The following is a 13,542-nucleotide window of genomic DNA, read 5'->3' as shown; positions in this document are numbered from 1 at the left end:
TTTAATTAGACCTTAAACAGGCTCACACTGACCCCCCCCCCAAGCTGGAAGGGGGTCGCTTCGCTTACCCGTAACTCAAAGGGGCCCCGCCAATCTGAATAGCCTAGGGCCCGGAGACTTCTTAATCCGGCCCTGTGTGTGTGTGTGTATGTGTGTGTGTGTGTGTAATGCAGTCCTCCCCCCTCTCTTTTCCTCCCCTCTTTCTCTCTCTCCTCCCACTCCCTGGACTCTTATCATTCTGTTTGAGCTCACTGTTTTATAGGAGGTCTGGAACTTTTGAGGAATTCTGTGGTTCGTTGTATTTGCCTATAGTGGAAGCGTCTTTCTTTTACTGACTTGCACCTTACCTTTTCTTAATGGTATGTCTCAGGATCTCGGTACCAGTGCCACTGAGCTCATCCTCTCATGACACTGATCTGAGTCCATGTTACTCATGTTATCTTCAGTTTATTAAAGTACGGTCATGATTTATTTGGTCCTAGTTAATGTATTTATTATAAAAATGGAATTTGTTGAATGCATTTCCCAGAGTGTTTGTGTTGGGCTGCTGAAGTCCATGTATATGCTGGGCTGCTCAAGTCCATGTATATGCTGGGCTGAACTTGATGTAGCCTGCAGTTTGCTGAGAAACCGGTCGTAAGTCGAATTTTACTACTGAATATCAACAAAACATTTTTGTAATGACTTTATTTTATTGTTTTATTTTGGTATTTCATGTTTTACTTTACTTTTTATGTTGTTAGTACTGTATTTTATACTGTAAGGTTTAGGATAAACACTGTGTACAACACAAATAGTTGTTTATTACCCAGAAATTTGGCATAAAAAACACTGTCGTAAATCAAGTGGTCGTAAGTCGAACAGGTCCTAAGTCGGATGGTAGGTGTACAGGTCTCCCTCAACATTCGCGAGGGTTAGGGGATCAAGAGCCTCGCGAATGTTGAAAAACTGTGAATGTTTGGTGCCCCAATATATTGTAGGGAAATATATTACAATACTGCTTCCTTAACTTGTTGAACCATGAATAATCATAAAATACATGAAAACGTCGTGAATTGTACTAAATATATACATGTTATGCTTTAATAACGTATGTTATTTAATAACATGTATGTTAATAACATGTATGTTATTAAATACCACAGACTCCACCACTGCCTCCACCACTGCGAGTCCCTACTACCCTCCCTCCGACCCCCGCAACTGGCAGCCAGCCCTCCCACCACTCAGTGTGGTGAGTGTTTTGTTTGTTCATTATTTGCTATTAAACTACAGAATAAATAATGTAAACCCATTCATGACTGCATATTGGAATGGCTATTAGGAAAGGTATTAGACGGTGACATCATGTGTTTACTCTTGAACACAGCAAAGAATCGAACATTTCTGCTATTGCTAATAATAACAATAGTAATAATAATAATAATAATAATAATAATAATAATAATAATAATAATAATAAATACGATATAATTGAAGAAGGAAATTGTACAAAAATACGAGGGAGTGGTTGACACATCGTCAGTGTGACTTTGTTTATGCTGGAGTGAACATTAGTCTCCCTGCTCTTCCAAACATTTCACAATAATTCAGCGGTTGAGGCAGTGGTATTTAATAACATGTACTATTATTATTTATAACATATATGTTATTATTAATAACATGTATTATTATTAACATGTATGTATTTAATAACATATATGTTATAAATAATAATAGTACATATTATTAATGACATGTTATTATTAACATGTATGTTATTAAATACCATTGCCTCAATCACTGCCTCTACCACTCCAGTCACACTCAATCTACAAGCACCAAACACAATGAATTATTGTGAAATGTTTGGAAGAGCAGGGAGACTAATGTTCACTCCAGCATAAACAAAGTCACACTGACGATGTGTCAACCACTCCCTCGTATTTTTGTATAATTTCCTTCTTCGATTATATCTTATTTATTATTATTATTATTATTATTATTATTATTATTATTATTATTATTATTATTACTATTGTTATTATTAGCTGTAGCAGAAATGTTTAATTCTTTGCAGTGTTCAAGAGTAAACACATGATGTCACCTTCTAATACCTGTCCGAATAGCCATTCCAATATGCAGTCATGAATGGGTTTACATTATTTATACTGTAGTTTAGTAGCAAATAATGAACAAACAAAACACTCACCACACTGAGTGGTGGGAGGGGTGGCTGCCAGTTGCGGGGGTCGGAGGGAGGGGAGTAGGGACTCGCAGGTGGCGGGAAACTTAAATATGATTTGGCGGCTGGGAATTTGGCGGCTGGGAATTTGGTGGCTGGGAATTTGGCGGTTGGGAATTCGCGAATGTGTGAAGCCCGTGAAAGTTGAAAACGTGAATGTTGAGGGAGACATTATATATATATATATATATAGAGAGAGAGAGAGAGAGAGATAGATACGCAGTTTGGAGGGGTATGTTGTGTATCTTTATACAGTGGACCCCCGCATAACGATTTTAATCCGTGCAAGAGGGGTAATTGTTATGCGAAATAATCGGTATGTGAATGAATTTTCCCCATAAGAAATAATGGAAATAAAATTAATCCGTGCAAGACACCCAAAAGTATGAAAAAAATAAATTTTTACCACATGAAATATACATTTTCCCACACACAAAGAGAAGGATACATGCACAATAGTAGAGTAGTACATGCACAGTATATATTGTGCATGTACTAGTCTACTAAATGAAGAATAAATGACACTTACCTTTATTGAAGATGCAGCAATGACTGATGAGACACTGTGTCCTGGGAGTGCCTTTTCCTCCTGAGTACTGTAGGTCCTGTTTGGCATTTTCTTCCAGAACAGGCCTTATCACACTGTGTATGCCACTACGATTCTTAAATCTCTCAAACCAACCTTTGCTGGCTTTAAATTCACCAATATGAGCACTAGTTCCAGGCATTTTTCCCTGTTCACCTGGGTGTTAGTCGACTTGTGTGGGTTGCATCCTGGGAGACAAGATTAAGGACCCCAATGGAAATAAGTTAGACAGTCTTTGATGACACTGACTTTTTTGGGTTATCCTGGGTGGAAAATCCTCTGGGGTTAATTGTTTCTTGGTATTCTCAATAAGCCACACCAACAACGGTGCTACAGCAGCAGCAGCAGCTGACGGTGGTACAGCAGCAACAGACGATGCTACAGCAGCAACAGACGATGTTACAGCAGCAGCAGACGATGCTACAGCAGCAGCAGCAGCTGACGGTGGTACAGCAGCAACAGACGATGCTACAGCAGCAACAGACGATGTTACAGCAGCAGCAGACGATGCTACAGCAGCAGCAGCAGCTGACGGTGGTACAGCAGCAACAGACGATGCTACAGCAGCAACAGACGATGTTACAGCAGCAGCAGACGATGCTACAGCAGCAGCAGCAGCTGACGGTGGTACAGCAGCAACAGACGATGTTACAGCAGCAGCAGACGATGCTACAGCAGCAGCAGCAGCTGACGGTGGTACAGCAGCAACAGACAACGCTACAGCAGCAACAGACGATGTTACAGCAGCAGCAGACGATGCTACAGCAGCAGCAGCAGCTGACAGTGCAGCAGCAGCAGCAGCTGTACCACCAATAGTAGCGATGGTTGATTGGGGTTTATTATACAACCTGGCCAGCTCGGAGACACGCACTCCACTTTCATACTTATCAATGATCTTTTTCTTCATCTCTATTGTAATTCTCACCCTTATTGCTGTAGGGTTGGCACTAGAAGCTTTCTTGGGGCCCATGGTCACTTATTTTCCAGAAAAAGCACCGAAAACACTGTAATAATACGAAATATTCCGATTGTATGCTTGAATGTTACCGCGGAGGCTGGCTGGTAAACAATGCCACCGGCGGAACATGTGAGCGTGGCTCAGGCCGCACATTGTACGCGTCTCGGACGAAAATCGGTGAGCGGGTTTTTAAGCGGTATGTGAGGCAAAATTTTGGCGATTAAAGCAAGCGGTATGCGGATTAATCGCTATGTGATGCCATCGGTATGCGGGGGTCCACTGTACGTATATGCTTCTAAACTGTTGTATTCTGAGCACCTCTGCAAAAGCAGTGATAATGTGTGAGTGTGGTGAAAGTGTTGAATGATGATGAAAGTATTTTCATTTTGGGGATTTTCTTTCTTTTTTGGGTCACCCTGCCTCGGTGGGAGACGGCCGACTTGTTGAAAAATATATATATATATATATATATATATATATATATATATATATATATATATATATATATATATATATATATATATATATATATATATATATATATATACACACACCTACCATCCGACTTACGACCTGCTCGACTTACGACCACTCGACTTACGACCGTGTTTTTTTATGCCAAATTTCTGGGAAATAAACAACTATTTGTGTTGTACACATTGTTTATCCTAAACCTTACAGTATAAAATACAGTATTAACAACATAAAAAATAAAGTAAAACATGAAATACCAAAATAAAACAATAAAATAGTCATTACAAAAATGTTTTGATATTCAGTAGTAAAGTTCGACTTACGACCATTTCGACTTACGACCGGTTTCTCGGAACCGAACTCGATCGTAAGTCGGATGGTAGGTGTATATATGTATGTATGTATGTATGTACAGTAGGACCCCTATATCCACAGGAAATGCATTCCAAGGACCTGCTGTGGATACTGAAGCTGCGGATAGTAGCACACCCTATATATAAGTCCTATACATACCTATTATAAAGTTTAATTGATAAATTATACACAATAAGTGGAGAATTATCACTTTTTCACTGATGGGAAGCACTGAATGGCTTCTCTAAGGCCTTGTAGAACTGCCAGCATCTCTACTTTTGTATACTTTGGGGCCATTATTATGCAAAATTAAGAGGTATTTTTGGGCCACAGTAAACCATGGATAACTGAAACTGCAGATACCAAATCAGTGGATTACAGAGGTTCTATTGTTTATTTATTTCACAAATATTTAATCAGTTTTATATTTCAGGATTGGTTTGGAATGAGTTATTTATTATAATTAAGGTATCTTTGCAGGCACAGGTTGTGATAATGTTGAAAGTTATTAACAATGTACTGTTACTATACACTCAGAGCTTCTAGGCTACGAATTGTCAAATTTTTTGTAAACAGCTTCTTAAAATGTATTTGTGGACGAGTATTTGTTTTGTGCTGCAGGGATGGGGTGCGGCGTTGGGAGCGCTGGGTTTCGTGACCAGGTGGTGGGGCTGGGCTATCTGTGGGAGACATGGACAGAGGCAGAACAGGTAGTGGTGGTGTACTCCCTTATCAGGCGCCTCAGTCCAATCCCTGCAAGATTCCTCCTCAACGTGCTCACCCACACCACCGCGCCCGACGCCGCCGACCTTGCCCCTGCCGAGGCCACTGCCAATGACCCAGGTATGGTACCACATTTTTCTTATTTGACCTAAACAGTTTCATTTTTACCAAAGTACATAACACAAGACTGACTATTAAGGACACTTTGAGGATGTATTTTTAACTTTTACATTGACTTTATAACATTTGCTTCTACAACTGTTGATGTGTACTTCAAGTTTTGAGCTGTTTTTTTGCAATTTTTCCTTTTGTTCTTGTTTCAGTTAGTGTTTGTATGATCCCCTTTTGTTTTTGCTTTTTTTGCAATTTTGATTGAATTTTCTATTTTTTGCATGACCTGACTCCTCTGGATGCTCCCTTCTAACCTGGTGTAACTGATGACAAGGGCCATTGCCACACCAGCACTTAAAGCCTACATGATGACAGTCTTGTTTGACAAACAATAATTCAGACTTGAGCCAGTAACCCGAACCAGAACTTACTGCATATGTGATGACAGTTTTGTCAGACCAGCATTGAAAATTCAGACCTTGGCAAATTCTTCAAGTGGTGTGATAGATTGAATAAAGACTCTTGTAGACTGAGACTATCCATGACTCACCGTGACTGCAGCTTGACACTTGCTTCCATATTTACGGCAATGCAAGTAAGTAATCCTTATTTTTTCTATGTAATGTGAATAAACAACTTAAATGGCTGACACTAGTTATACCTCACTGGATTTTGATCCTTGTCACCAAAGTTAAAGCAAAGTAGTTTTTGAGTCAGTTTATTTTACAGTTTAAGCTATTCATTAGTGATTATAAGATATATTAATTTTTACTCTGATATCTGTTGAAGTTTAAAATTGTTGCAGTATATGTAACAGGGGTCAGACAGTTACAGCAGTGGTTTGGTATAGAATTTGTAACACTAGCATTTGTGTAACTCAGTTACCTGGTATATGTTTGTTTTTGTGGATTGGCAAAGATGAGTTGGGGACGGGTGAAAAACGTGTGTGCAGGCTGTGTAATTTTAGATTTTTAGTTTCAGATATTTACACGATGCAGTATAGAAAAAGTAGCAGTAATATCACATATAGCGTCACTGTTTGTGAAATAAATTTGCAGAGAGGTTGAGTGTACTTATATTGGAGAGAAAGTATAAATAAAATTGATGGTGCTAAGAGTGCAAACCCAGTGTTCTTACTTGGGTAAATGAGTTACTGTACAAAGATTTTTGTGAGTATTAAAATTAGAAATGATAATATAGCAAATAAAGAAATAACAGTGAAATTAGTGTTAGCAATGTAAAACCAAACTAAGCCAGTGATACAATTAAATTAGAGAAGTGGCAGAAAATATTTGGAAACTAAATATAAATTACAGGGAGGGAATGCTCACTTCTGCCCAGGTCTAAGGCACAAATTGAATGAAGGCAACACACTCAAGATACCAAATGCTACTGAAAAATTTCACTTTAAAGGAACTCATTATAATGGCTTTTCGACTTAAGGAACAAAATCCAAACAAAGGATGAAATTCGGAAAAAGGGACAAAGTTTGTTTCCCTTTCTTTATTTCAAATCTGCAAAAAAAGTGTCTTAAGCTGTATTATTCTCTTGATTGAAATTAATAATACAATATAAAACATTCATTTGCAGATGTGAAAAAAAGTGTGTGCCTTAATGTTGGTAGTTGAAGCTAATTTGATAAGTTGAAGTGAAATTTGATACATTTGCCCAAAATGAATGGTCAAGCTGTGAGTGCTGATAGAGAAAGGGCAGATAAGAATAATGTATGAGAAAATTTTGCTGGTTGCAATTTAAGAGTGTAACTATATAGAGTGGATAGGTTAGCAATGTGGCAGATGTTGCAAGCACTATATGGAATAGGTGGTAAGTTACTAAATGCTGTAAAGAGTTTTTATGAGGATAGTGAGGCTCAGGTTAGGGTGTGTAGAAGAGAGGGAGAATACTTCCCGGTAAAAGTAGGTCTTAGACAGGGATGTGTACTGTCACCATGGTTGTTTAATATATTTATAGATGGAGTTGTAAAAGAAGTAAATGCTAGGGTGTTCGGGAGAGGGGTGGGATTAAATTATGGGGAATCAAATACAAAATGGGAATTGACACAGTTACTTTTTGCTGATGATACTGTGCTTATGGGAGATTATAAAGAAAAATTGCAAAGGTTAGTGGATGAGTTTGGGAGTGTGTGTAAAGGTAGAAAGTTGAAAGTGAACATAGAAAAGAGTAAGGTGATGAGGGTATCAAATGGTTTAGATAAAGAAAAATTGGATATCAAATTGGGGAGGAGGAGTATGGAAGAAGTGAATGTTTTCAGATACTTGGGAGTTGATGTGTCGGCGGATGGATTTATGAAGGATGAGGTTAATCATAGAATTGATGAGGGAAAAAAGGTGAGTGGTGTGTTGAGGTATATGTGGATTCAAAAAACGTTATATTTGGAGGCAAAGAAGGGAATGTATGAAAATATAGTAGTACAAACACTCTTATATGGGTGGGAAGCTTGGGTTGTGAATGCAGCAGCGAGGAGGCGGTTGGAGGCAGTGGAGATGTCCTGTCTAAGGGCAATGTGTGGTGTAAATATTATGCAGAAAATTCAGAGTGTGGAAATTAGGAGAAGGTGTGGAGTTAATAAAAGTATTAGTCAGAGGGCTGAAGAGGGGTTGTTGAGGTGGTTTGGTCATTTAGAGAAATGGATCAAAGTAGAATGACATGGAGAGCATTTAAATCTGTAGGGGAAGGAAGGCGGGGTAGGGGTCGTCCTCGAAAAGGTTGGAAGGAAGGGGTAAGGGAGGTTTTGTGGGCGAGGGGCTTGGACTTCCAGCAGGCGTGCATGAGCATGTTCGATAGGAGTGAATGGAGACGATTGGTATTTGGGACCTGACAATCTGTTGGAGTGTGAGCAGGGTAATATTTAGTGAAGGGATTCAGGGAAACCGGTTATTTTTATATAGCCGGACTTAAGTCCTGGAAATGGGAAGTACAATGCCTGCACTCTAAAGGAGGGAGTTTGGGATATTAGCAGTTTGGAGGGATATGTTGTGTATCTTTATACATATATGCTTCTAAACTGTTGTGTTCTGAGCACCTCTGCAAAAACAGTGATTATGTGTGAGTGAGGTGAAAGTGTTGAATGATGATGAAAGTATTTTCTTTTTGGGGATTTTCTTTCTTTTTTGGGTCACCCTGCTTCGGTGGGAGATGGCCGACTTGTTGAAAAAAAAAAACCTCTCAATCATTATAATCATCATAATAATAATAATAATCTGTATTTCTACAAGTACAGCCTCTCCTCACTTAACCCTTTGAGGGTTTTCGTCGTACTAGTACGTCTTACGCGTAGGGGTTTTTGACGTACTAGTACGCATAAATTCTAGCGGCCTCAAATCTCGCGCGAAAAGGCTGGTAGGCCTAGGTGTGAGAGAATGGGTCTGCGTGGTCAGTGTGCGCGGTAGAAAAAAAATCTGGGACCCAGTGGTGCATTGTGGGAATGCCCTCTTAGTAAACAATGTCCACCATGCCTCGCGGTAAGAAGCTCCTCACTCCTCGGCGAATTGGGACACTTTTGTTCCCCAGTGACAGTTCTAATAGTGATGGAAGTGCCAGTGAAGATGAGTTTCGTGGTTTTAGTGAGGTTTTGACCGAAACTAATGACCATAATATCGGTAATAGTGAAGAAAACCCAGACGACCCTCAGCCTTCCACCTCTGGTGCTGGGCCCTCGTGTTCACGTTCAGTTGTTCCAGAACCCAAGAGGAAACTTCTATTTTCCCAAATCCCAGACTCAGATGAGAGCATGGGTGATGATAGTGATAGTGAATATGAACTACAAGCTCTTCAAACTAGTTCCAGTAGTGATAGTGAAGTGCAATATTCCCCAGTGAAGCGTCAGTATATACGATGATATATGCGCTCTGGAAGTGTGCCATATGTTATACCAAGGGGAAGGAGTGTATCTCGGAGTACATCCCGTGGCTGTACAACAGGAACAGACAGTGAAAATGACGAAGATACTGTTGCAATTGAGATGGAAAATGTGCGTGGTGGTAGTGGTGCCGGCGGTGAGGCACCAGCAGTGGGCCATGCTGCCACCCACGCTGCCACCCACGCCGCTGCCTCAGCTGATCTAGAACAAAGGCCACCATCCCCCACTCCCCCACCACACCAGCCTCCACAACCACAACCTCCACAACCACAACCACCTGTCATTGTCCAGTACCCACCAGCAGACCGCACCTGGGATTGGCAGGAAGCTGTCAATTTTTTTCCAAATCCCCACCAGTTTGATGGCAGCCAAAGTGGAATACGGCCATCTTGTGCACTTGGGAACAATGCCACTGAACTGGAATGTTTCGAGTTATTCTTTGACGAACCACTGATGAAAAGTATTGTCATGGAAAGCAACACATACTACGAGTACACCATGGCAAACACAATACTTTCACCAAAATCACGTCTACACCAATGGAAGGAGGCAACTGTGGCTGAGATGTATCTTTTCTTTGCCACAATAATGCTTATGCCACATGTGTATAAGCACAAAGTGAAATCATACTGGTCAACAGACCCCCTGATTGCAACACCAGGTTTCAGTGATATAATGCCAGTGAATCGATTTGTGCTAATGTTACGTATGCTTCACTTCTCAGATAAAACCAGGCCTGACAGAACTGACAGGTTATATAAGATTAGGAATGTGTTTGTGTATCTGAAACAGAAATTCAGTACTCATTTTTATCCCTTCAGGAAGCTTGTAATTGACGAGTCTTTGATTCTGTTCAAAGGAAGACTCTCTTTCAAGCAGTACATACCAAGCAAGAGGAAACGCTTTGGTATAAAGTTGTTTGTGCTTTGTGATTGTTACAGTGGTCTGGTATTGGATATTATTGTGTACACTGGAAGTTATACATTGCAAAATACCAGGAAGTTATTGGGCATCTCAGGTGATGTGGTTAGAACAATGATAGAACCATACCTTGGTAAGGGGCATATATTATATACAGATAACTGGTACACAAGCCCCTCACTCAGTGATTTTTTGCGAGTGAACATGACAGATGTGTGTGGCACAGTGCGTCCAAATCGAAAACATATGCCCAGGTTTGATGCTGGCACTCGCAGAGGTGAGGTGCAGGCGTTTGCTGCCAATGACATCATGGCATTTCGGTGGCATGACAAACGAGATGTCACACTGTTGTCATCAATTCACCCTAATGAAATGGCAGACAGTGGCAGGCAGCATAGAGAGAGAAATGAACCCATTCTAAAACCTGCAGCTGTGATTGATTACACCTTCAACATGCGTTCAGTGGACAAATGTGACATGCAGATTGGGTTTGCTGATTGTGTTCGCAAGAGTTATAAGTGGTACATCAAACTGTTTTTCCATCTTCTGGACATTTCCATGCTCAATGCTTATAATATGTATAAGATGAGCACCAGAAACAAACCACAGTACGGCGAATTCTGTTTGTCTGTCATCAGACAAATAGTATTCAAGTACCAAGGAAATGCACCTGCAATTGACCGCCCACCAAATTATCAACAACTACCTGCTCATCTGAAGCATGGTGATCACTTCCTGGTAAAACTGCCTGCTACTGCTTTGAAGAAAAAGGCTCAGAAGAGGTGTTACGTCTGTTCACATACAAAAAAACGCCCACGACAACGCAGAGACACTCGTTTTATGTGTGAGGAGTGCAAAACTCCACTGTGCATGACACCATGTTTCAAAGAGTTCCACAGGCTGCAGAACTTCTAGAAACATGTCTTGTGACTGTATATGTGTATATAAAATATAGAAAAATAGTAATAAACAACATTTCATATTGTTTGTTTGTGTAAATATTTTCTGTAAACAAAATAATGACAACAGTGTTTACGCCCTTATTGTGTAGTATTGAAAAAGAAATAACTTACAAAATACTGATCATGTTGGCCTCAGAGGCCATAAAAGTTACTCAGAAAAAGAAAAATTGAAAAAAAATTGAAAATAGTACATAAAAAAGTAAATAGAAAAATACCGGGTGACGGCAGCCGGCGATGTTACCATATGTTGTTCAATTTTGGCAAATTTCACACCTCCATATCTCGGTAAGTATTGACGTTAAAATTTTTTTGTTTAGCCTATAATGTTTAGAAAAAAATACTCTATTTTTTCATAAGAAAAAATATTTTTTTTTTTTTTTGAAATTTGGCCGACCCTGAGAACGAGTTTCGGAGAGGGCCTGTCGACCCTCAAAGGGTTAATGATGGAGTTCTGTTCCAAGGACCACGTTGGTAAACAAATTCATTGCTAAGTGAGGAGCATGCTATAATAGTAGTGGGTTTGTGTCAACCATCTTTGATATTGTTTTAATGTCACCTTTGCACTATTTATAACATTTCTGGTGTATTTTTAAATGTTTATACAGCAGTGTATTGTATATTGTAATAAACAGAATAGAGGAAATCAGCTCTACTATACATTGTTTAGGTATGCATACTGATCAGAACAATCATAAAACACATGAAAATATTGTACTAGTGCCAGCCCTTTGGTAAAGAAGGTGAGAAAGACTATATAATTCAAGAAAGAACTCATAGCAGAGTGCCAAAGTGGAGGAGGAGGAGAGAGGGGAGAATGTACCTTCTTCAGTGATTCTACGATATGTATGATACTAAAGAAGAATTAGTCGATAAAGGCTATAGCGCCAGCCAGCGATAAAGTGTAGCAAGTAGGTTAAGTGATTAATTGATAGAAAAAGGACAGCACGAATCTAACTTCTCCAGTGTTGTTGGAGGTATATAGGGCTATGTATTTAGATCACCGCCGCCTCTGGTGGTTCACCACCATGTACAGCTTATGCTCTCAGTGGCCCTTATACATCCAACAACAACAACAATAACAACACTCATTATTAATATTATTATTAATAATGAGTGGTTATTACTGTTATTAATATTCTTATTACTGTTATTAATATTGTTTATTATGTCATATTAGGTCAATTGTGATAAATAAATAAGCAGTAGAGTTGATATTAGTGTCATATTGAAGGACTGAGTTGTCCTGCCTCCAAACAAAGTCTTCCGCCACCACAATTCCTAACGCACATAATGACATATTTTAAATATGATTGGGCGACTGGGCATTCGTGAATGTTCGAAGCCCACGAAAATGGAACTTGCGTATGTGGAGGGAGACCTGTATGTCCCTAAGTGAAGAGAGGTTGTACATGTACAACGTATACAGGCCTAGCTGATATCAATGACATCCTACTACAGTGGTCCCCCGCTTTTCGTAGTTCCCGGCAATCGTAAAATTCGCCAATCATAGGGGTATTTTCGTATAAACATGGACTCGCTTTTCATAGGTTGACTCTCGAGTCGTAGTTCGTCCGGGACGCGTACGCACGGCGTGGGCCAGGGCAGCAGCCAGTCTGGCATTGTTTACCAGTGAGCGAAGGTCCCCTCGCATGCTCCAGCGAAATATTTCATAATATTCCATTTATTTTAGTGCTTGCAAGTACTAAATAAGCTACCATGGCTCCAAAGAAAGCTCCTAGTGCCAAGCCTGTGGTAAAGAAGGTGAGAAATACGATTGAATTTAAGAAAACCATCATTGAACAATATGAAAGTGGTACAAGTGTGGCCGAACTGTCCAGGATGTATAAGAAACCCTACACAACCTTATGTTCCATAGTGGCCAAGAAAAATGAAATAAAGGATGCTGTTGTTGCAAAGGGAGTAACTATGCTGACAAAAATGAGATCACCAGTACTGGAAGAGGTTGAGAAGTTATTATTGGTGTGGATAAATGAGAAATAATTAGCAGGAGATACTCTTATGACTTCGTTTATTTGTGAAAAGGCTAGGCAGTTGCATGAAGACTTGGTAAAGAAATTGCCTGCAAATAGTGGTGAAGTGAGTGAATTTAAGGCCAGCAAAGGCTGGTTTGAGAGATTTAAGAACCGTACTGGCATACACAGTGTGGTAAGGCATGGTGAGGCTGCCAGTTCGGACCACAAGGCGGCTGAAAAATATGTGCATGAATTCCAGGAGTACATAAACAGTGAAGGACTGAAACCTGAACAAGTGTTCAATTGTGACGAAACAGGCCTCTTTTGGAAGAAAATGCCAAAGAGGACCTTCATTACACATTTTAGGGAAGTGTTA

General features: G+C 39.8%; 1 protein-coding gene across 4 annotated transcripts in view; it reads left to right on the top strand.

Annotated features, from left to right (window-relative positions):
• The window catches only part of LOC128701228 (protein Smaug homolog 2), a 556,102-nt gene that overhangs the window by 64,928 nt on the left and 477,632 nt on the right, over positions 1-13,542 (top strand). For all 4 annotated transcript variants that reach the window (XR_011392860.1, XM_070091914.1, XM_070091915.1 and 1 more), the window contains exon 2: positions 5,218-5,439. Coding sequence is in view for 3 of the 4 variants with exons in the window: in XM_070091914.1 (XP_069948015.1) it covers positions 5,220-5,439 (220 nt within the window). In the remaining variant the exon portion in view is untranslated. The remainder of the gene's footprint in view (positions 1-5,217; positions 5,440-13,542) is intronic.

Source organism: Cherax quadricarinatus, chromosome 37, assembly GCF_038502225.1.
Source record: "Cherax quadricarinatus isolate ZL_2023a chromosome 37, ASM3850222v1, whole genome shotgun sequence".
Taxonomy (NCBI): Eukaryota; Metazoa; Arthropoda; class Malacostraca; order Decapoda; family Parastacidae; genus Cherax; species Cherax quadricarinatus.
This window is presented reverse-complemented; position numbering and strand designations above follow the sequence as displayed.